Consider the following 21,285-nt stretch of genomic DNA (forward strand, 5'->3'; position numbering starts at 1 on the left):
TATGAGCACGTAATAAGTACAATAAATGGATGAGAATGATTTCAAATATGAGCAATTGCAAAAAACGTGATACTGATACCTATAACAGTAAAACCAAGTATAAGATACAGGAAGAAGATATAATTAAGAGCAGTAGTAGAGTTCAGTTCAGTGCAAGCACAAACTGATGCAAGTACTGGTACAACTGGGTGCCATAGTCCAGTATTGTGGAGAGTTGTGAGGTTTACAGATGCTGTCTGAATCGGTGTGTCTTGAGGAGGCGCCGGAAGGTGGTCGGGACCGTGGATAGGTCATTCCACCACTGAGATCCACGGGTGGATAAGGAGCGGGCTCTGGGAGCAGAGGTGGGTAGAGCTAATCTGCCGGTGGTGGAGGAGCAGAGGGGGCAAGAGGGGGTGTAGGGAGAAATGAAAGTCTGGAGATAGGAGGGAGCAGAAAGATCAAGATATTATTATTATTATTATTATTATTATTATTATTATTATTATTATTATTGAACAACAATAACAGATTTAATATTTACTGCAGCTTAAAATACCAAGGTATAGCCAAAGCAATTAACACATAAAGGGGCTGATGTAAGGATATGTGCAAAGTGATTTGCGGCTTCAAAACACCCACATTGTGGCCAAAAAACTTTAGCGGTCACTTAAAATGCGGTGTATGTAAACAGTGCTTTTCACCTGCTGATCTGCACCCGCTATCAAATTAGCATTTTGCCATAATTAACCCATTTAAATGTAATCAAATTTTAAAAAAGAGCATGGAATTGGGTGGGGATCTGAAATACTAAGAGTAATACTCTTACAAGGTGCAAACCATTGTAGATGCGAGTACTTAAGAGCTGTATAAAAGCACACACCTTCAGAGACCTGTCATTGGCATCAGGGTGTCTGCTGTGGTACACTTCCTGATGCGGCATTGATTGACCCTTGTTGTGAACAGACAGGAAAACCTTCGGAGGAGAAGGGCAAGATGGAGAAGACCCTGCATATTCAAACCCAGGGTCACTTTCTTTGGGATGCCGAAGGATGCATGGTAAGGCGTTATCATCTCACTCCGCAGGCCATCCTAGACCTACTAGCTGAACTTCATCTTTTTTTCACCTGGTTGACTGTCCTGGTAACACTGAAAGCATTGACTTTCTCCACTATAGAGGGCCATATGGCCTCCTTGGTAACATAACTGATGTTGGCTGAGACTTTTCCAAATAACTAAATTTCATGCTGAGTGACCTAAGGCGTAAGGAATCTCAGCTCCTCCTCAGAAAACTTTTCTGTGTGCCAAGAGGACTTTGCTGCCCTTCCTCTGACATATGTTTTTTGTTTGGTTTGATTTCCATGTGCCACAAATCTCATACAGCACCAACTGCTCTCTGAACTCCTAACTCACCTCACCGCTAAATAGCCCGTTGCACAGGTGGCGCTCATTGTGACCCTCATTATCATGATTGCAGCTCCTTATTTGTGCTTGTTGAGTAATTTGCATTGCTTAAGCTTACATAGGCTGCTGTGAAAAATAATTGCCTGGCTGCTAGGCAATTTGGATTTTGCAGCTGCAATTGTTTGCACTCCACCTATCCTTACATCAGCCCCAAAGAGTCTTAGCATGACCAAGAATTGTACGAGCAATACTAGTGATATTTTAATTTGAAACAATATGTCTTTAATCTGGACTTGCCTGATTTTGCTAGGTGTGCAGCATAACTTTGAGTATGGTAAGCATCCAGTGGACCACTATTGAACATACAGTGTGAATAAGTCATTGAGGAATCTTAAAATCAGTTTAATATTTAAACAGTATAGGAATGCATGGACAGGTGATATGCACTCTGAAAGATTAGTTTTGGTCAGCATTCTGGTTACAGTAGTCTATTCTAGAGGAAACCAATGCTTGGATCAACTTATCGGAGTTAAGCAATAAGATATTTTTTTGGCACATCCAAATTTTATGTCCCAGAATAACAGACACAATAATCCCAGGATAGTTTTCCAGCATTTTCTTTACACACTAAAATCTACAGGAGCAGCATAAGATGATATAATTTGTTTTAATGACCTTGACTGCTAGTATGTTCTAAGAATTTGCAAAGGGACAGAATCTACAATAGGGAGCATGAGGTGAGACACATTGATTTACACTCTTAGTGACTGATGAAAAAGGTACCACAATAATAATGTTTACTTGCAAGTGATGAGAATATGCTGAGGCTGTTAATCTCCTTATATTCTCAGTTATACACTTAAAATATTACACATCCAGCATCTGATGCTGAGGTTACATGGACTGATTCCACATTTAAATATAGAGTTTCCTGAGATTTCTATGGCCAGCCTGAGAAACAGCCTGTAGTGGAGAGGATGGTGTTTCCAGGCACCACATAAGACATCCAGACCTTATTTCTTCTATTTGATTTTTTGCCTGAAGAGTGGAGTTCAATGGTGTACCAAGCTGCTTTGATAGCGCAGAAGTCAGTACTAACTCACAAATGTGCCCTTTGCTATGACTGAGAGTACTATGCTGGGTGACATCAAGCAGCGTGTAGTTACAGTGATTTATTTATTTCAGTGTGTAAAGAAAGTGCTGGAAAACTATCCTGGGATTATTGCCTGTTTTGTTTGTGTTTAATTCCTAATATGCAATGCATGTCCAAGTAATCTAGTCTTCAGATTTTCAGATTCTGTCAGTCATTAAGGAGTTTAAGAATTTTTCACTAGTTTTGTCCAGAAGATGGCATGCTATTCCTATAGTTGAATTAATTTCTTTTTTCTTCTTTAAAAAAAATGTATTTCATGGAATGCTGTACCTTAACAGTACTGTCATAAAACACCTAATTTTAGATGTAGAATGTAAGTGAAGAGACACGTGTGCTTCCTGTCTCTGGCTGAAACAAACATCGAAATAGGTAAGTGAATTACAGTTAAATTAATAGTTTAAATCATTCATTGCTAAGGTAACCATACTGCACTTAAAAATTGTAATTTAGATTCCCTTCATCTGCTGGTCTGTGTTGAATTGGGGGGCTGATTAGAAACATGTGTTAAGTATATACTCAAGATAGTATTAATTGGCAAACAGTGTCTTAGAACGCCAACCGTTATAAGTGCCAGTTGTCTAAGGCCCACATGACCAAGGGCAGTCTGAGCAAGGACAGGTAGGGTGAGGACATTTCCCAAATCTCTCCTAATGGCTACCAGAGGTCTCATTCCCACCTTGTCACCTAACGTCTGGATCCCCTGGACAAAGCATGTTCACTCTTTCTCCCCCCCTAGAATGAACACTGGTAAGTACTTGCTTCAGATACCACTATTAACTCCCTCTCCCCCTGTACTGCCTGCTACAAACTGTAAATTCTCCTTCCTGAAATGCTGTTCTCTGACTAACAAATCTCTGCTTCTCAACGAACTTATAACTGATAGTGATCTTGATCTGCTCTGTCTAGCAGAAACGTGGCACTCTGTAAATAAGCACTCACTACATCTATCCACCCCAAATGGCTACTTGCTCTTTGACAAGCCACGCCTCACTGGTAGAGGTGGTGGCACTGCTGTTATTGCTAACTCTGTGCTTGTCACCTCAGCTCTCTCTGTCAGTCTTCTCTTTGTTTGATCATCTTGCTATCAAGCTCCCCTCTCCCATGTCCCTCACCCTTGCTTCTATCTATCATCCACCAAAGAAAACCTCTGCTTTTATTGTGGATTCCTCGCAATTCTACTCCCTAATCTGCACTTCAACTGACAAAATTCTACTACTAGGTGATTTCAACATCCATGTTGATTTGCCTTCTTCCCCTCTAGTGATCGACCAGGGGTCTTGATATCTCCAATCTCTCAGTCATGGATATCTCTGTTTTACACCATTTCTTAATCACTGCCAACATTAATCTTCCTGGACTTTCAGGTACTAATGTTACTGTTATTTCCCTCTGTCCCAAAAATCTGCTAAATCCTACAATATTACCGGAATGTGTCTCTTCTTACCCTCTGACTGGTACTCTCTTCAGTGCTCCAGTGTCCCTCTAGAATGCCATCCTTACTCAGATCATCGACATAGTTGCCCCGCTTACAACCAAAACAGTGAAGAAACATTGAAACTGTCCATGGTATATCCTTGCACTTCGACTGCTTGTCTCCCAAGAATTTGTTCTCGGGCCTCTTCTTTTCAATATATACATGCTTCCCTTGGGTCACCTTATCCTCCAACACAGCTTCATGTTTAACTCCTATGCAGATGACACCCAGCTCTACCTAAAACTAGACTCTGGATGTCCCTCTGCCATGGTCCAGCTCTCAGCTTGCATCCAAGACATTGAGGACTGAATGTCTGGCAGTTTTATTCAGCATAACACTAACAAATATGATCTTTTTTTAGTAAGATCAAAAACTAAAATCAAGAATATCAATATTGCTGCCTTGAACCTCGGAAATTGTATGCTGCCGCCTTCCCCCACTGTATGAAGCCTTAGTGTACTTCTGGATAGTAACCTCTCCTTTGATGCCCAAATCTCCGCTGTAGTCAGATCCTCCTTCTACCACCACCAAAATATCTCAAAGGTCCGTGTATGCCTTTCCCTCCTGGATGCAGAGATACTCTGTCATGCATTCATCTCCTGTCAAATAGACTACTGCAACTCTCTCTACGGTGGTCTTCCATCTCACGCCATAAACAGACTGCAGCTGTTTATGTGCTGCTGCTAGTATCCTTACCAGATGTAAAAAACATGATTATGTTATCCCGTCTTGCCCAGCTTCACTGGCTACCTGTTAAGCCCTCCATCACACAGGCCCAGAGAATCTCTTCAACCTGCTGACCCACTATGTCCCTGTATGCAAGCTGAGGCCCTCTGACTCAGGCCTGGTGGTTATACCAAGCAAAAGTGCACCACACTCGGAGAGCGCTCTTTTAGCTTCATGGACCCGATCTCTCTGGAACTCTCTCCCAGCTTTAGCGTGTGCAGCTCCCACAATCACTCGCTTCAAATCAACTCAAGACCCACTTGTTCTATTTTGCTTTTAATGTTCTCTAAGCCTGGAATCTGTTATTAGCTGTTGTCTAAATTGCTATTTCAGGTTTTTACTCCATCTTAATTGTATGATTCTGTTCAACACACGCATCCACAATGTTTTAAATTAACATCCTAGCCTTTTATTTAATGTATTTGCATTGTTTTTTATGTTGTATTTAATGTACTGTGCCCAATATTTCACTGTATTTAATGTATTATGCATTGTTCCTCGTTATCTTGTAAAGCACTTTGTGATGGTTGTCCACTGAAAGGCACTATATAAAATAAATATTGATTGATTGAATATGTCATAACAATGTGACAATAATACACCCAATATTTGCAACTAAAGGATTAAGGAGTGCCTTCACTATGTTTGCCTCTGTGGGGCATAATAAGAATAACACTATTATAATGCAAAACTTGGCACAGTATTTAAAAGCAAAAGGATCTTTTTGTATCAGGTAGTTTTGGTTAGGGATTTCAATAGTCTGTTTAATAAACTGAATTTACTAGATCTTTGCACAGTCAGCGTTTGTTTAAGTGCTACAACACAAACAAACGCTGTCCTTGACAACATAGTGATAAGAGTCTATCTAAAAAGCAGCTGGCATGCAGTCAGAATCGACCAAAGCACAAACAGTATTTATATTAACTTTTTGGGGGGCTTAACACCAAAAATTGTATTTCACTTTAATGTTAACCTGTTTTTTGGAGCACATGAATAGAACTGATATCCATGAAATTAATGTCACCAACTTAAAGAAATTACCTTTTTCTAATCCTTTCAGTCTGGTCTGTCATACAAAAGTATTGAATTAGCTCTTTAGACAGGCAGACACTAAAACAAATGTACATGTATGAATGCAAATTCTGAAACCTTATCATTGATCGAGAAACTATTTAATAATTGTTGATACTCCCTGGAGAGAGCTGACTGGTGTTCTGGCATCTTATCTTGATTGTTACACAACTGCGCTCATTACTCCATTTTGCTTGCCCTGTAACCCTATCCATCTGTTCTACTGCCTCAGTTGCTAAATTACATTATAATTCATAGCAGTACATTTTCCCAGTAGGCTCCTTTCCATCTCATTTTGTATTTTAATGTACTCACAAATCATGTTGTTAAACAACTAAAATGACAAGATAGTTTGTGATTCCCCGCTGAAAATTCCACCAACTGCTTGTGAGTTGGTGATCAGCAAAAGTTGGGAATTGCCCAGTTGGTGTATAAGCCCCCCCCCCCCCTCCCAGGTTTATAGCAAGTGGACCTGCTGTATTTTCATTTAACCATTATGGTGCCTTTTCAATTGTAAGTGGGAAGCTTAAAATACAAATACCCAAAGAGAATTCAATTGCCTAATCTGTGGACAATTTTTTCAGTGATAGTCATCAAAAAATGCCAAAGACAGTAGACCATGTTCACTTATAAGAATGTAAAGCTATTCAGCAATGAGATACACTGTTGTCTATCCAGTGAGACTGATATTTTGGTCTTTGAAAGTTTGAAATCAATACTTTTCATATTATGATCCAGATAGCAAATATTGTCCTTAAAAACCCAGAAGGCTCTTCGAAAATAAATTATTCATCTTTATTTATGTATTTTTCTTTTTTTAAATAATGACAATTTCATGAAAGTATGCATGATACTGTTCTAAATATTAAATACTGTATGTGATTTGTGATGTTCATTCAATCCCGTTCATTTTAAATCTAATCAAATTGTTCTGTACTGAATCTAAGAAAGTGATAAGTGCATTTGTGTTTTTAACCCTTTGCAGTCCATTTATTCAGTCCAATTTATTTTCACACACGCTTTTTAATTTTTTTTTTTTTTTCCAGAGTGAAACAGGTTTAAAAGGCAATGCATGGCAAAACGACATCTCCAGCCAAGCCCCACCCCTTGTTCACTCTTTATAGACGTGCATACTGATAAATCCTCTCCTGGTCACTCGTTTTATCACCAAACTCCTCACTAATGCGATCCGAGTCATTATTTTATTACTATAACATCTCAAAAAGCTCTGCAAATGTATGAGATATTCTTTGAGCGCTGGATGCAGAAGCAGCTACCTCCTTTGTTATGTGTCCGTGTTATCTCTGTGGTGTAGGGGCTGGCTCTATTGCTCAGATACGTCCCTTTTCTTTCTGGCTCCTATCGGTCTCACTCAGCCATTGAAAGGTTTTCTTTGCTTTTTCTGGAGAAAAAACGACTAGAGACCTGTGCTTTACGTCTTTTTGATGATGTCAGACAGGGTCTGAAATCGGACTGGAAAGGGAAAATTGTAATGTCGGACCTGGTAAAACACAGGACTGCAAAGGGTTAAAAACAAAACAAAAAAAAAAAAGCCTCACACCTATAATACTGTCTTTTAGTGTTAATCTGCAAATGAGCAACTATCAGACTTTCTAAGACCTGATATATTTAAAAGCACAATGTCAGGGCCCCATGCACTACTCCAAATTAGCCTCAACTCCTTTAAATGTGCACATGCTTTTCTCAGATGTCTGAGGTATTGTAAATTCACAAGTCCAAGCTTACTCTGTGTTAATGTGTCTTACATTAGTAATTGAACTATGGATAAACACAACTGTTCCTGTTTCTTAAAGAAACCTACTTCATTTTCCTGAGTTTGGTCCTTTTAAAATGAAACACAAGTTCTCAAGTACCCTATCTAAAGCACAATGTAAACACCCAGATTACTTTTTAAAAGAACTGGAATTATAGTTTGGTCAACGCCTGTTGCTATGCATTTCTGATACGAGCACCACTCTAATTACAATTACACTAATTACACTGTATTTCTGTTGCTACCAGCAACACATTTTCAATGAACAAATGATACTAAGGTAGATTAACACAACATCTGCCAACTATGAAAGTGGATTTGTTGGAAATGTTTCATTTACCCACACTGGGGTCAATTCAAATGTGCTGAATCTAAATACTGACATTCTTCTCTTGTTGAATCTTACTTGATCCATTGCTTAATAAATCCTGACTCCACCCTTCTTTTAATTAAATGTATTGCCTGATTTCAGTTTGGGAAATGAACCAGTGATTGATTATGCCTCATCTTGACTTTTGAAATGTAATACTGTGAGGTAAAATGGTCAGTGAGTTATACAACTGTGTTATTTTAATTGGAATCTCTGAATTACAACATATTCACTGTATGTGTTACTCTAGTAAACCTGGTCCTCGGGATAAAGTGATGACATTAGATATTTCAACAGTCCATTTGTTTCCTTCCGTCTTTGTAAGTCTCATTTGTCTGAACATTTGAGGTCAGTTTTCCTGTTTTGCTGCTGTACAACAAGATGAGTAAGTGTTGCAAAATCATTTGTCTGTGCAACCAAAATATAGTGTCCTAGTTTTATAGTGGTAGCTACTTTAAAATCCAATACTGTACCTAGAAAAAAAAAGAATAAATGACAAACTATTTGCACTTTGAAAAACTCAATTAAACTACATACATTTGGAATAATGTCCAGATATACCCTGTAATTCAAGAATTGTACTCATTGTAATTGTACTCTCCATTATGTAAACACGTATTTTACTGCAGATGTACCATACCCACAGGACATAAGTGTATTTACGCAATATACTTGATTACTTAGAAAAGAAAAATCATGGGACTTGATGCCAGACTGGACAGTCAGGTTTACATTGGTTTTAGACAGACAAGACTTACATATCATGCCAGATTCCATAATAGACAGGTTTCCAGATTGTAGAAGGTATCATGCCATTATTTTCAATAAGGATTTGGTCAGGAATGCCAGATTTTGCAGATACAGAATGCTGGTATGTAGAGCGATAGGATTATACAGTTTTTACTGTGCATTTGAGTACTGTTTCTTTAAATAATAAAAACAATAAAAAGTACTAAAATCTAAGGGGTAGGTGTACTAAGATGGACCAGTCGCAGTACAAACATACCACAATTTGCATTTCTGTTGCAACAATTCGTAAAGTATTCTTTTTGTCACATGTACTAAGAGAAAATATGTCAATAAAGACAGCTGCAATATACTCATGTAAATATTTGTTGAATCATCTTAGTGAGGTCTCTAGCATTGCAAGATTCGTGTGTCATTTTTTCAAATAAATAATGAGAGGCAGTTGAATCCCATCAGATTCTATAGTCGGGGCCCCACCTTCAACCCCAAATAAACAATGTGTTTCTGTCAAAAAGCTTTTCATAGTCATACAGCAGCCCCTTGCTAAACCGCATATGTTTGTCCAACATAAGGAGGTGTCGGGTTTAAAAAAATACAATAAAATCACACAAATTTATAGTGCTCAATGTATTTTAAATGTATAAATAATTCTGCTGAACTAACACTAATGTGTTTTGGGTAGGCTACACATTATATTATGAAAAAAATATAAATCTGTATAGTACACTTATACAGTATAAAGTACAGTAGTAAAATCAAATGAACACCTATCACACTTTCTTTTTACTTTAACCTGTAGGCTACCGCTAACTCAAAATAAACCATGCTGCTGCATTGTACAGTGGTGTACAAAGCAAATAAAAAATTATTTTAAATTAAAACAAAATGATTCTTAGTGTTTTTTATTATTATTATTATTATTATTATTATTATTATTATTATTATTATTATTATTATTATTATTAACTTAGCCTACTTAATAGCCTAGACAATTAACGAAAAATAGATCATGGTGCCGCATTGACAAGTTATGAAACTTAATTCTCGTTAATACAAATTTCAATGTACCAACAACAAATATACCAACCACTAATTCGTATTATCATGAGTATCCTATAGCCAAATGTATACTGTCAGTTTTTATTTAAGTTAGTCAGTGGTTCAGTGCTTTAGTACATCTTATTATAATATTTGAGAACCCTCATTTACACTATCTACACCCTCTTTTTCGAATATATGCAGAAACGCCCATATTACATATTCATCTAAGGCTGAACAGCAAAGAAAAACTCCTGCCGCAAAGCATACTCTAAAAAGTCGCTAACAGCATTACGCTTGTTTAGTACATTTCACCCTAGACTTCTGACTGGTTTGCGACTATTACGACAGGCACAATACTTCATCTAGTTTTGTGTCGTTAACACTTGTATAGTCTATCGTTTATTAAATGTAAATCTTCAAGTGTGTTGTATAAAAGTAACGTCAAAGCTGTCTTTGGAAAAGGACTTGCTTTACCTAATTCTACAATGCCTGAGTTGGGCAGCCTTGTATACATTTTATTTTTCATACATTTATCCCGCTTTAGCTAAAGAACAGATTTTAGATTTAATCTACCCCCATGTTAAAGAAATTATAAAGCCCTTTGATCAATACCAAGAGTCTTATTAATTACTATATTAATTATTGCTTTTTAAAGTCTAAACTTTAAGTTGCAACCTCAATGAAAAAGCCATGTAATGAGTTTCTTATTTGCAGGGGCAGTTCTGCCATAAGGGCTAAATTCCACTTTTCTTTTAAGCCCATCATGCAGATTGTGTAGGTAGCTAATGCAATCCAGGTGATAATCATATAATCAACTTGTTTTGGCCTAATCTGCACTGTCTCTGCACACAGCTTTGTTGTTAGTTATAATTACAGGCTAGCAAGAGAGAGAGACGAGTATTTTTCTCTCTCTGGTAATTTGTAACAAATGTTTTAACGTTATCACTAGTATCACAGCCTAATGCTCACCCCCAGCTAACGTAGGCTATTTCTCACCCGTTCAAATTTTAGCTTGGGCTAATTCTCAAACCCGTCATGAGAATTAGTCTAGGGGTGAGAACAAACCTGGGCTAAAATTCATCATACTGCCCCTACCTATATCTCTAATCCCTCGTGTCTCCTTATATTCCCTCTCACCTTGTTCTCTTCCTTTGTGTCTCTGTGGTTGAACCAGCTACCGGTTAACCTCAGGACTGTTCAATCTTTTACTGCTTTCCACCGTCTTCTCAAAACCCACTGATTCAATCTTTATTTGTAATTTCCTATGTGTTTTCCTTTATTTAAACTTATTTTGTACATGTTGTATATATGTGTTTGTTTGTGCATTTCTATTGCCTGCAATGCTTTTATATCTTGTTTAATTTTCTGTAAGTCACTTTGGATAAAAGTGTCTGCTAAATAAGTAATAATAAAAAATAAATAATAATAATAAAAAAACCTCATCCAGAGAGTTCCGTTTTCAGAATGTAGATAAATTAATGATCCAGACACAATGATCAGAATTCATATACATCAGTTTACTTTCATGAGTTTGATTTTTATCATGATCATGTTATTGTGCTTTTTTATACATTAATTTACATTTGATTTAAATAAGTAGCTAATGAGATTTGTAACCAACATGTGTTCACAGGTAGATAGCTGTTTAACGATGTAGGAAAATCATGTAAAGCTATTTCATGTTTTAATTATTTCAACACTGCAGACCTGTATACTGGTCTAGGAAAACAACATAGCGGTAAATTGATCTCATATACTATGTGTATATCTTGCAATTTGTCTTTTTTTCTAGTATGGATACTGTTTATTTAATTTTCCTAGGATAGTGTAACTTCTTAGTGCTGAAAGACTTACTGAAATTGTACCTTAAGTTTTTGGCAGTATTGATGGACATTTAGTGCAGAAATGTTCTGAAAACTGATTAAGAATGGATGCGATGTATAACAGTTTTACCCAAAGCTTATGAGTATGTTTTATTGTTCTACAAAGTCTACAGCCAACTGTTTTTTAAATTATGCTTTATCACTCAGCACTCTTAAAACAGGCATCAGGGAGTTTTTTTGTTTTTTTTTTGTTAACTAGAAAGTTGAACAAAAGTTCAAATGCAGTTTTGCACAGTGAAAAATCTTATACACATTTTAAACACAACAAATGTGTTTTGTTCATTTAATTTTAGTTTAAAGTTGCTGTCTTTATTTCTCATTTGTACCTTGCGTGGCATAACTTGGCATGTGTTGATTTAAAGTTATTTCTCATATACACACTCATAATAACACAGCACAATACACAGGATCAGGTACATTAGCAATGTCTGTATTTATATTATTGCTCAGTCATGATAATGACTTCAGAGATCACAATTGCTACAGAAGCAAAAATGAAGTTACTCTGGGTTTACAGAGTTTAGTAATCCCAAAATGTTCTCCTTGGCTCCACTCCCCAGAGGCTAAGCCCCCCAACCCCCAGGGGGGAGTGGGGTGGGTAGGATGCTTTAATTATATCTGGAGCCGCCCTTGCTTATTTGCCAGGCATTAAATAAAAGCCTGTAATTAATGAAAGTGTAATGTCTCCCATTGCAATTTCAAAGTTTCCCAGACTCTCACCAGCTAGAGAAGGTCAATATTGTGTTTAAAATACTTGGGTGACAGCCATTTGCCTTCATTTTGATTGGAACTAAACACATGCCGATTCTTTGGTTAAACAGACTAATTTGTATTCTATCTTAAATGGCATGGTTTCTGATTTCAAGCAACAAAATGATTACCAATTTCATGAAACAAATGTTGTTGCTGCTGACATAAATTAAACAGAACGTTTTGCATAAATCTTGAACGGGCAGTTTCATAAACTATTTTCGAATCGAGCCAGGCCTAGGAAAGAGGAGTCACTTCTCATATGGGTTGTAACAGAATAACCTTGAGTTACTCCCATCTTTGATCGTTGGTCAAGAATTCCTGGGATTCTTAACTCATCTAATGATTTCCCAAGTTCTTTTAAAATGCTATTTAAAATCAGCAAAATACTGAAGAAAAGTACATATTATTGAGAGCAATTTAATTCTCCAACTTTTCAGTATTGATTCAAAATGTTGCATTTAAACATACTTCATCACAGTTAACATGAAATAAGACATAATTAAAATGATAACTTTTTTTTTTAAAACTACAGATTTTGATTAACAATTACCGTCAAGAAAATAATTTAAAAGCATACATTTTTTAACCTTATATAGAATTTTCAGTACAAATAGATCTTAATCACAGTCCAAACAGTAATTAAGTTTTCCAAATTCCATAGCCTGTATTTATGTATAGTGGTCAAACTGCACTGCATTGTTCATGAAGACATTGGTTCATAACTCTGAAAGTGAATCCCTTTGGATGTGGTAATTTTCATAACTGCTCCATTCAGGCTGTTATCATTAATGATCTTCAGCATCCCTTCAGCAATTAACGATGGCCTGAAACACAGGAAAACACAACAGTTTGAGTGGGGTAATTTCCATGGAAAATAATTCTCACTCTATTTACCGACTAACCTTGTCCGTCTCTGTTCTTCTGATCTTGCTCCCTCCATTATGCACACTCTCAACCTGTCCTTGAACTCTGGCTCGGTTCCTGCTGCCCTCAAGCTCGCAGTTACGCCGGTACTCAAAAAACCCTCCCTTGACCCCGCTGACTTATCTAATTTGCGTCCCATCTCCACAATCCCTTTTCTCTCAAAAACTCTCGAACTGGCTGTAGCCAGGCAGCTGATGAAACATCTCACGGACAACAACCTGCTTGAATGTCTACAGTCTGGTTTCTGGCCGGTTCACAGTACTGAAACTGCTCTGCTCCAGATTGTGAATGATCTCCTGCTCAATGCTGATGCTGCTGCTCCCTATGTGCTTGTCCTTCTTGATCTAACAGCTGCTTTTGACACCACAGATCATGGCATTCCTCTTGCCCGCCTTCAGAAGTATGCTGGAATCTCTGGAAACGGTCTCTCCTGGATGTCCTCTTACCTATCCGGACGCCTGCTATATCTGTTTTTTGTGCTGGACGCAGTGGTGTTGCAAACCCAGTCACTTGAGGTGTCCCCCAAGGATCTGTTCTTGAGCCCATTCTCTTCAATATCTACATGCTTCCCTTGGTCCACCTCATCTGCCAACACAACCTCATGTTTCACTCCTATGCTGACGACACCCAGCTCTACTTAAAACTCGACCCTGGTAGCCCCTCTGCCATGGTCCGGATGTCTGCCAATCTTCTTCAACTGAACACTAACAAATCTGAACTCCTTCTAGTAAGATCTAAAAGTCAACTTAAGAATATCAACATAGAAAAACCTGAACCTCGGAAACTGTCTGCTGCTGCCTTCCCCCACAGTACAAAACCTTGGTGTACTTCTGGACAGCAACCTCTCCTTTGATGCCCACATCTCCTCTGTGGGCAAATCTTCCATCTATCATCTTAGAAACATCTTCAAAGTCTGTCCCTGCCTTTCTGTCCCGGATCCCTCTCTCTTGCTTTCCATACTCCTTAAGCCTGATATCTGTTATTGCTGCTGCTACTATTGCTCTTTCCACTGTATTGTACTATTTCATGTATTATTCACTTTCCACTGTGTTTATTGTACTATTTCATGTATTATGCACTTTCCACTGTAATTAGTATACTATTTCATGTATTATGCTACTATCATGTGTAATGCACTTTCCACTGTATTCAGTGTACTATGTATTATGTACTTTCCACTGTATATCATGTATTATGCATTTCTCTATTGAAGTATTATGGATTTTCTTGTATTTACTGCATCTTGTAAAGCACTTTGTGATGGTATTCCACTATGAAAGGCACTATATAAAATAAAGATCGATTGATTGATTGATTGATTGATTGATTGATTTTGGTAGTACTTTCGGGTTGTGTGCATTTCCATGTAGTTTTCTTTTAGCCAGAAAAATTCTTATTCCAAATGCAAGTAACATAATTAATATATGAGAGGGCATATTTAAATATCTGTCTGAGTTCCAATTTGGCCTTATGTGACTTACTGGTATCGTACAGTTTTCTTAAACTGGGTTTCCACTGAGGTTTTTTAGGTTGTTTAAAGAATTGCAACTACTTTCCTTGTATTATTTGCTACATTTAGGAAAGATGTATATCAGACAAAAGGTTATATACAGTGCCTATAGAAAGTCTACACCACCTTGAACCTTTTTCACATTTTGTTGTGTCAGTGCCTTAGTTTTATGCATTTAAATGAGGATTTTTTTTCCACTTATCTACATACCATACTCCACACTGTTAAGGGGAAAAAAGTTTTTTATTGAGAAAAAAATAAAAACTTTATATATTAAAAATACAAAACTGAAAGATCATAATGGGATAAGTCTCCACCCACCTGAGTTAATACTTGATGGAAGCAACTTTGGCAACAATTACAGCTGTGAATCTGCTGGGATAGGTCTCTGCCAACTTTGCATGCCTAGATTTGGCAATATTTGACCATTCTTCTTTACAAAACTCTTCAAGCTCTGTCAGTTCCCTTGGGGAGCATTGATGGACAGCCATCTTCAAGTCATGCCACAAATTTTTGATTGAATTTAGGTCAGGGCTCTGACTGGGCCACTCAAGGACATTTACCTTTTTGTTCCTTAGCCACTCCAGTGTAGCTTTGGCTGTGTGCTTTAGGTCATTGTCATGCTGAAAGGTGAACTTCCATCCCAGTTTCAGCTTTCTTGTAGAGTGCAGCAGGTTTTCCTCAAGGACTTCTCTGTACTTTGCTCCATTCATTTTCCTTCCTGACAAGCGCCCCAGTCCTTGCCGATGAGAAACATCCCCACAACATGATGCTGCCACCACCATGCTACACAGTAGGAATGGTGTTCTTTGGGTAATGTGCTGTGTTGGGTTTGCGCCAAACATAACGCTTTGCATTTAGGCCAAAAAGTTCAATTTTAGTTTCATCAGACGACAAAACTTTTGGCCACATGGCTACAGAATCTCCTGAGTGTTTTGCAAACTTTAAATGGGATTCAAGGTGGGCTTTCTTGAGTAATGGCTTCCTTCTTGCCATCCTACTATACACGCCAGATTTGTGGAGTTCTTGGGATATTGTTGTCACATGCACACTTTGACCAGCCTTGGCCATAAAAGCCTGTGGCTCTTGCAAAGTTGTCAGGGCAGATTTGTCTTTGTGAAGGACGCATGAATCAAGCCAAGTACAAGGTTGTCCTGGAAGAAAACTTGCTTCCTTCTGCCCTGACAATGTTCCCCAACTCTGAGGATTGGTTTTTCCAGCAGGACAATGCTCCATGCCACACAGCCAGGTCAATCAAGGTGTGGCTGGAGGACCACCAGATCAAGACCCTGTCATGGCCAGCCCAATCTCCAGACCTGAACCCCATTGAAAACCTCTAGAATGTGATCAAGAGGAAGACGGATGGTCACTAGCCATCAAACAAAGCCGAGCTGCTTGAATTTTTGCGCCAGGAGTGGCATAAAGTCACCCAACATCAATGTGAAAGACTGGTGGAGAGCATGCCAAAATGCATGAAAGCTGTGCTTGAAAATCAGGGTTATTCCACCAAATATTGATTTCTGAACTCTTCCTAAGTTAAAACATTAGTATTGTGTTGTTTAAAAATGAATATGAACTTATTTTCTTTGCATTATTCGAGGTCTGACAACACTGCATCTTTTTTGTTATTTTGACCAGTTGTCATTTTCTGCAAATAAATGCTCTAAATGACAATATTTTTATTTGGAATTTGGGAGAAATGTTGTCAGTAGTTTATAGAATAAAACAAAAATGTTCATTTTACCCAAACACATACCTATAAATAGTAAAACCATAGAACCCTCCCCCCTTTCTTTAAATACCCTGCACCTGGCTCTAATTTACAATGACAGCCAGGTGCAGGGGATAATGAACACTTAACCAATTACCAATTACCAAATCAACCTGAATAAAATACCTGAATCCGAAATCCACAGGGACAGTACAAGGCTCTCACCAGTAGAATGTGGTTATGTGTATGTTGTTGTTATTGGGGTTCCACCTTCAACTGCGTTATGTCTTGCAGCAAGCTACTGTTTTTTGAACAAATGTCTATAAACCCCTCCTACTGTATGCATATTTTTTCCTACTTGGTCAGAAAACATTGCCATGGCTACTTCCAGCAGCTCTCAGATAATAAAGAATTGTTTGGTGGTATGGTCTTTACATATAAAGTTGCACTAGGTTATGTCACAAACAGGATTTTTAGTGCTGTAGTCTCATAAGCATAATGTACAAGTTCTGGACATGTTTCCATGCCAAATTTTATTTATTTTTGTCAATTGTACAGCTTTTTAAGGTGAATAGTCTATTTACCCACGCCTTGAAGTCATACAGTTTTGATCCTTGCACCCTGGCATGCATAGACATTATCCTTTGGGCACCCTCTGCTGTAGCAGACCACAACTCAAATGCCGCTATTTTATTTAAAAAAATGTTGCACAACTATTGTTAGAAATCTCGCCAAGATGATACAAATTAGACATAAATTAGCATATTGCGGCTCTCTTCATTAACATATTTCTTACATTGACAAAATGTGCACTTTGTGAACTATTGTAATGAAAATGCAGATTACGGAATGTTTGCCCATCTTAGTGCATCTACCTCTTAATGTTTTAACGTATGTGTCTTGCGACACTCAGCCATATGAAAATGTTGGGATGCGGCTCGTAGGGTGAGAGGAAGTTTGACCACCCCTGCTATAGAGCGGGATATGGGTGTGCTATATATATATAACTTTTTTTTTTCACTATTGGCAACTGAGTGACATTAAAGAGCAATAGCACTTTCAATATTGACACTAGGCAATAAACTGCTTTAATAAACAGTTAGCACTGGCAGATTATCAACAATTATGTAATATAAATAGTTGATTCTGAATATGTTTATTCTTTTTTCACTTGGAAGTTGTGGGGTAGGATGTGTAGATAAATGAAAATAAATAAATAAATATATATATATATATATATATATATATATATATATATATATATATATATATATATATATATATATATATATATATAAAAGATCCCGATTTTCGGGCTTTTACACTTTCCCACAAAAGAAAAGGTTACCCACTATTTGAAAGATATACGTGTATATATATATATATATATATATATATATATATATATATATATATTATATATATATATATATATATATATATATATATATATATATACATCTTGGGCGAAGCGAGGCAGGAATCCTTGGGCAAAGCGAGGCAGGCATCCTTGGGTGAAGCGAGGCAGGGAGTCAGGCAAGCTGGGGTGTGGGTGTTGACCCTCTTCTCGGCCACTGCGGCTGGGCGGTTCTTCCCCGTGCTTTCCTCAGCAGCCTATGCAAGGGCTGCTGAGGACCACCAGCATCTATTCCTGGTCCTTCTGGTGCAGGGAGAGGCAGCTCCTGCTCCTCTCCCCCTGATAGTGGGGGAAGTGATACCAGCATGCATTCATCCTCTGCTAGTGGGGGAAGTGATACCAGCAGGCATTCACCCTCTGCTGGTGGACGGGGACCCAGCAGGCATTCACCCTCTGCTAGTGGAGGTGGCGGAGGCAGAGGCAGCTCCTGCTGCTCTGCTCCTGGTGGTGGAGGAGGCAGAGGCAGCTCCTGCTGCTCTGCTCCTGCCGATGGAGGTGGCGGAGGCATGTAGTCTCCTGCCAGTCAATGTGGCAGAGGCCGAGACAGCTCCTGCTGCTCTGCTCCTGCCGATGGAGGTGGTGGAGGCGTGTAGTCTCCTGGCAGCGGAGGTGGGAGTGGCATGTAGTCTCCTGGCGGCGGAGGTGGGAGCGGCATGTAGTCTCCTAGCGGCGAAGGAGTCTATCCTTATTACAGGGGACTGGTGTGGCTCTCCCACACTTGCAGGGGACTGGTGCAGCTCTCCCTCACTTGTAGGGGAAGGTGATGGAGGCAGAGGAAGCACCTGTTCCTCTCCTCCAGGAGGTGATGGTAGGGGAAGTGATACAAGGAGGCACTCACCCTCTGCTGGTGGAAGTGGGAACAGCTTCCTCTTGGGCTTTGGATCCCCACGGTCCCCCCGTCTAGGCGCTGGACTCTCGCGGTCCCCTCAGCTGGGCGCTGGAGACCCTGCTACCTGGACTGCTGTTCTATTTATAGCTCTCTCCAGGTAACAGAGGACCAACTCCATCCCTTCCTCCAGGGAGTTTGGCATGTGATCCCTCTCATACGCATCCCATCGCTCCCTATCCATCAGCCACAGGACCCGGATGGCTATGGGCATGGACTGGGCCTCCAGCCCAGCATTGTCCTGTATCCAGTCCCTCAGCCTGATGGCGTTTTCTGCCATTGCCCTTCAATACAGATTTTTCCTCTGCAGTACTCCTCCTGGCCTGAGTTCTGGAGGCGCTGTTGTCCCGGTTCTGACACCACAAAGACGACTGTAGTGGGGACGTCAGACCAGAAGAAACACACAGTACTGCGAGAGGAAATGATAAATGGATGCGCTGCTGCACGGTATATTATTATAAAATAAAACAGGGCACGGCACTGGCAGCCAAAACAAAGAGAAAAATAAAAACAAACTACACAGACAAACACAGTGAGATGAATTTATGATTTACTTTACGTTATTATTTTATTATTACCTCTGTCTCCAATCCCATTCTCCACTCACCGAACACACAACATACAACACAAAATACACACGGGGGGGGGGGGGGGGGGGGGGGGGGGGGGGGGGGGGGGGGGGGGGGGGGGGGGGGGGGGGGCGGGGACTTTGCCACACGGACACTGACATGGATTTGTGCCTTCAAATTGAAGTGTATCAATGGTCGCCAAATATTTAGAGTTTGTCCGCCACATTAAAAATAATAATTACTTCACACCGCTTTTTACATCGCACTGCTAAAGTCTTCTCTCGTTGATCAACTAGTGAACACTGACACAAAGTGAAATGGGCAGAGATTTGTGATGCCATACCGAAATGAAATAGGACCAGAATGAAGCTCAGCTAATCAACATGCAGTGACTATGTTAATGCTGGCCAATAGCAGCTAAGAGAAACAGAAGCAGCATGTGGAATCAAATGCAAGCAGCATGGACTGTGCTGAATGAAAGCTGTACAGCGGTGCTGATAAAGGGTGATAAAGAGAGGAGTTACTGGTGGCTACTGGGGGGCTGCTTTGGCCGCACAAAATCTCACTGGTGGCCGCATTTGAGAAATGTTGCGCTAATGGATTGTGAAAGAGTGAACAGAATGCATATGTGTTGGATAAAAAGCAGATAAAATAAGTTCCGGTACCCAGAATTGCCATTAAAATAAGTCCCGGTACTAAGTACCGGTCAATAACAGGGAAATTTCACACCTGTTCTGAATATTTTCCAGAGAATAATAACAATAATATAACAAATGAGACTTTGATATTGTATTCTGAATCTCATAGACATTTTTTGAGCACCGATATCAAAAAGCCCTTTACATGATCCATTGGGTTTGAGTAGTCTGAATGAAAGGGTTTTGATGGCGATTCTACAGACAGTGATTACTAAACTACAGGCATCCTGATCAATGCAGCTGGTATTCATCAAACTCTTCTGACTGTTGTTAGGTTATTTAACACCAATCTGAAACAGTTTAATGCATATCAAACCTCATTTTATTTATATATTTAAAAAAAAAAAAAAAAAAAAAAAAAAAAACATTTAATTAATTCAAGGGATAAAGCTTTTAGAATCAGGCTCAATACAGCATTTTGGATGAAAAGTGAAATATTATGCAATTTTAAAATACCTAACAAAGCATCCCGACAAACAAGGCTAACATTTTTATATTTGATATCACTAATTAAAGACAAAAAAGTTAAACTTGCATTCCAGAAAGTCTATAAATGTGGGAAATTACACCTATTCTTACCTACTGTTAAAGAATCCAACAACAGTAATACATAACACAGGTAATAGGGTTCATATATTCTAATCGATTACTTACTGTAATATCCCATAAATATCCATTCTTTGTTTTATCTCATCCTTGTGTTTGTAAAATTTCCCCATCTTTTCTTCCTGATCAATTGACTGGAGGAGTGGTGTATCCACAAAAGCAGGACAAAGCACATTTATCCGCACCCCATAGTTTTCTATCTCGGATGCTTCCTGCAATAAATAAACACAAACAAATAAATCAAAAAGTGTACACCTGATTGGCAGATATTCTGTGTTTGGGAAATTATATTAGAGATAGCACAGGGTTAGTAAAATTAGGGAGTAGAGAGAAGATAATCTTTTCATGACATAGCTAATTGCACTGTAAAACTGTAAACTCAGATCACTGTAGCTGCCTTTGAGCTTTGATTACCCAGAAGCAATGTCACTTACGATCATTTAGTAAGAATAACACAAATGAACTGTAAAGTAATCCTACTCAATTGATTGGCTCATTCTCCAACTTATGTTAGGTTCAGTGTTCAACTTTGAAGTGATTCTAGTTTACTTCTTTCATTAATTCTAATGCAAAATTCTGCACATCTCTT

At 38.7% G+C, this 21,285-nt stretch overlaps 1 protein-coding gene across 2 annotated transcripts in view; it reads right to left on the reverse strand.

Moving 5' to 3' along the window:
- Positions 1-229: 229 nt before the first annotated feature.
- hpgd (15-hydroxyprostaglandin dehydrogenase) overlaps positions 230-21,285 on the reverse strand; it is a 37,144-nt gene continuing 16,088 nt past the window's right edge. The window contains exons 6-7 of one of the 2 annotated variants that reach the window (XM_041223572.1): positions 20,745-20,908; positions 230-415 (exon numbers count right to left, since the gene is read on the reverse strand). In XM_041223572.1, the coding sequence (XP_041079506.1) occupies positions 355-415; positions 20,745-20,908 (225 nt within the window). In that variant the 3' untranslated portion in view covers positions 230-354. Of the gene's footprint in view, positions 416-12,277; positions 13,200-20,744; positions 20,909-21,285 lie in introns of those variants that run through there. The other variant, XM_041223563.1, reaches the window with a different exon arrangement.

Source organism: Polyodon spathula, chromosome 2, assembly GCF_017654505.1.
Source record: "Polyodon spathula isolate WHYD16114869_AA chromosome 2, ASM1765450v1, whole genome shotgun sequence".
NCBI classification, from domain to species: Eukaryota; Metazoa; Chordata; class Actinopteri; order Acipenseriformes; family Polyodontidae; genus Polyodon; species Polyodon spathula.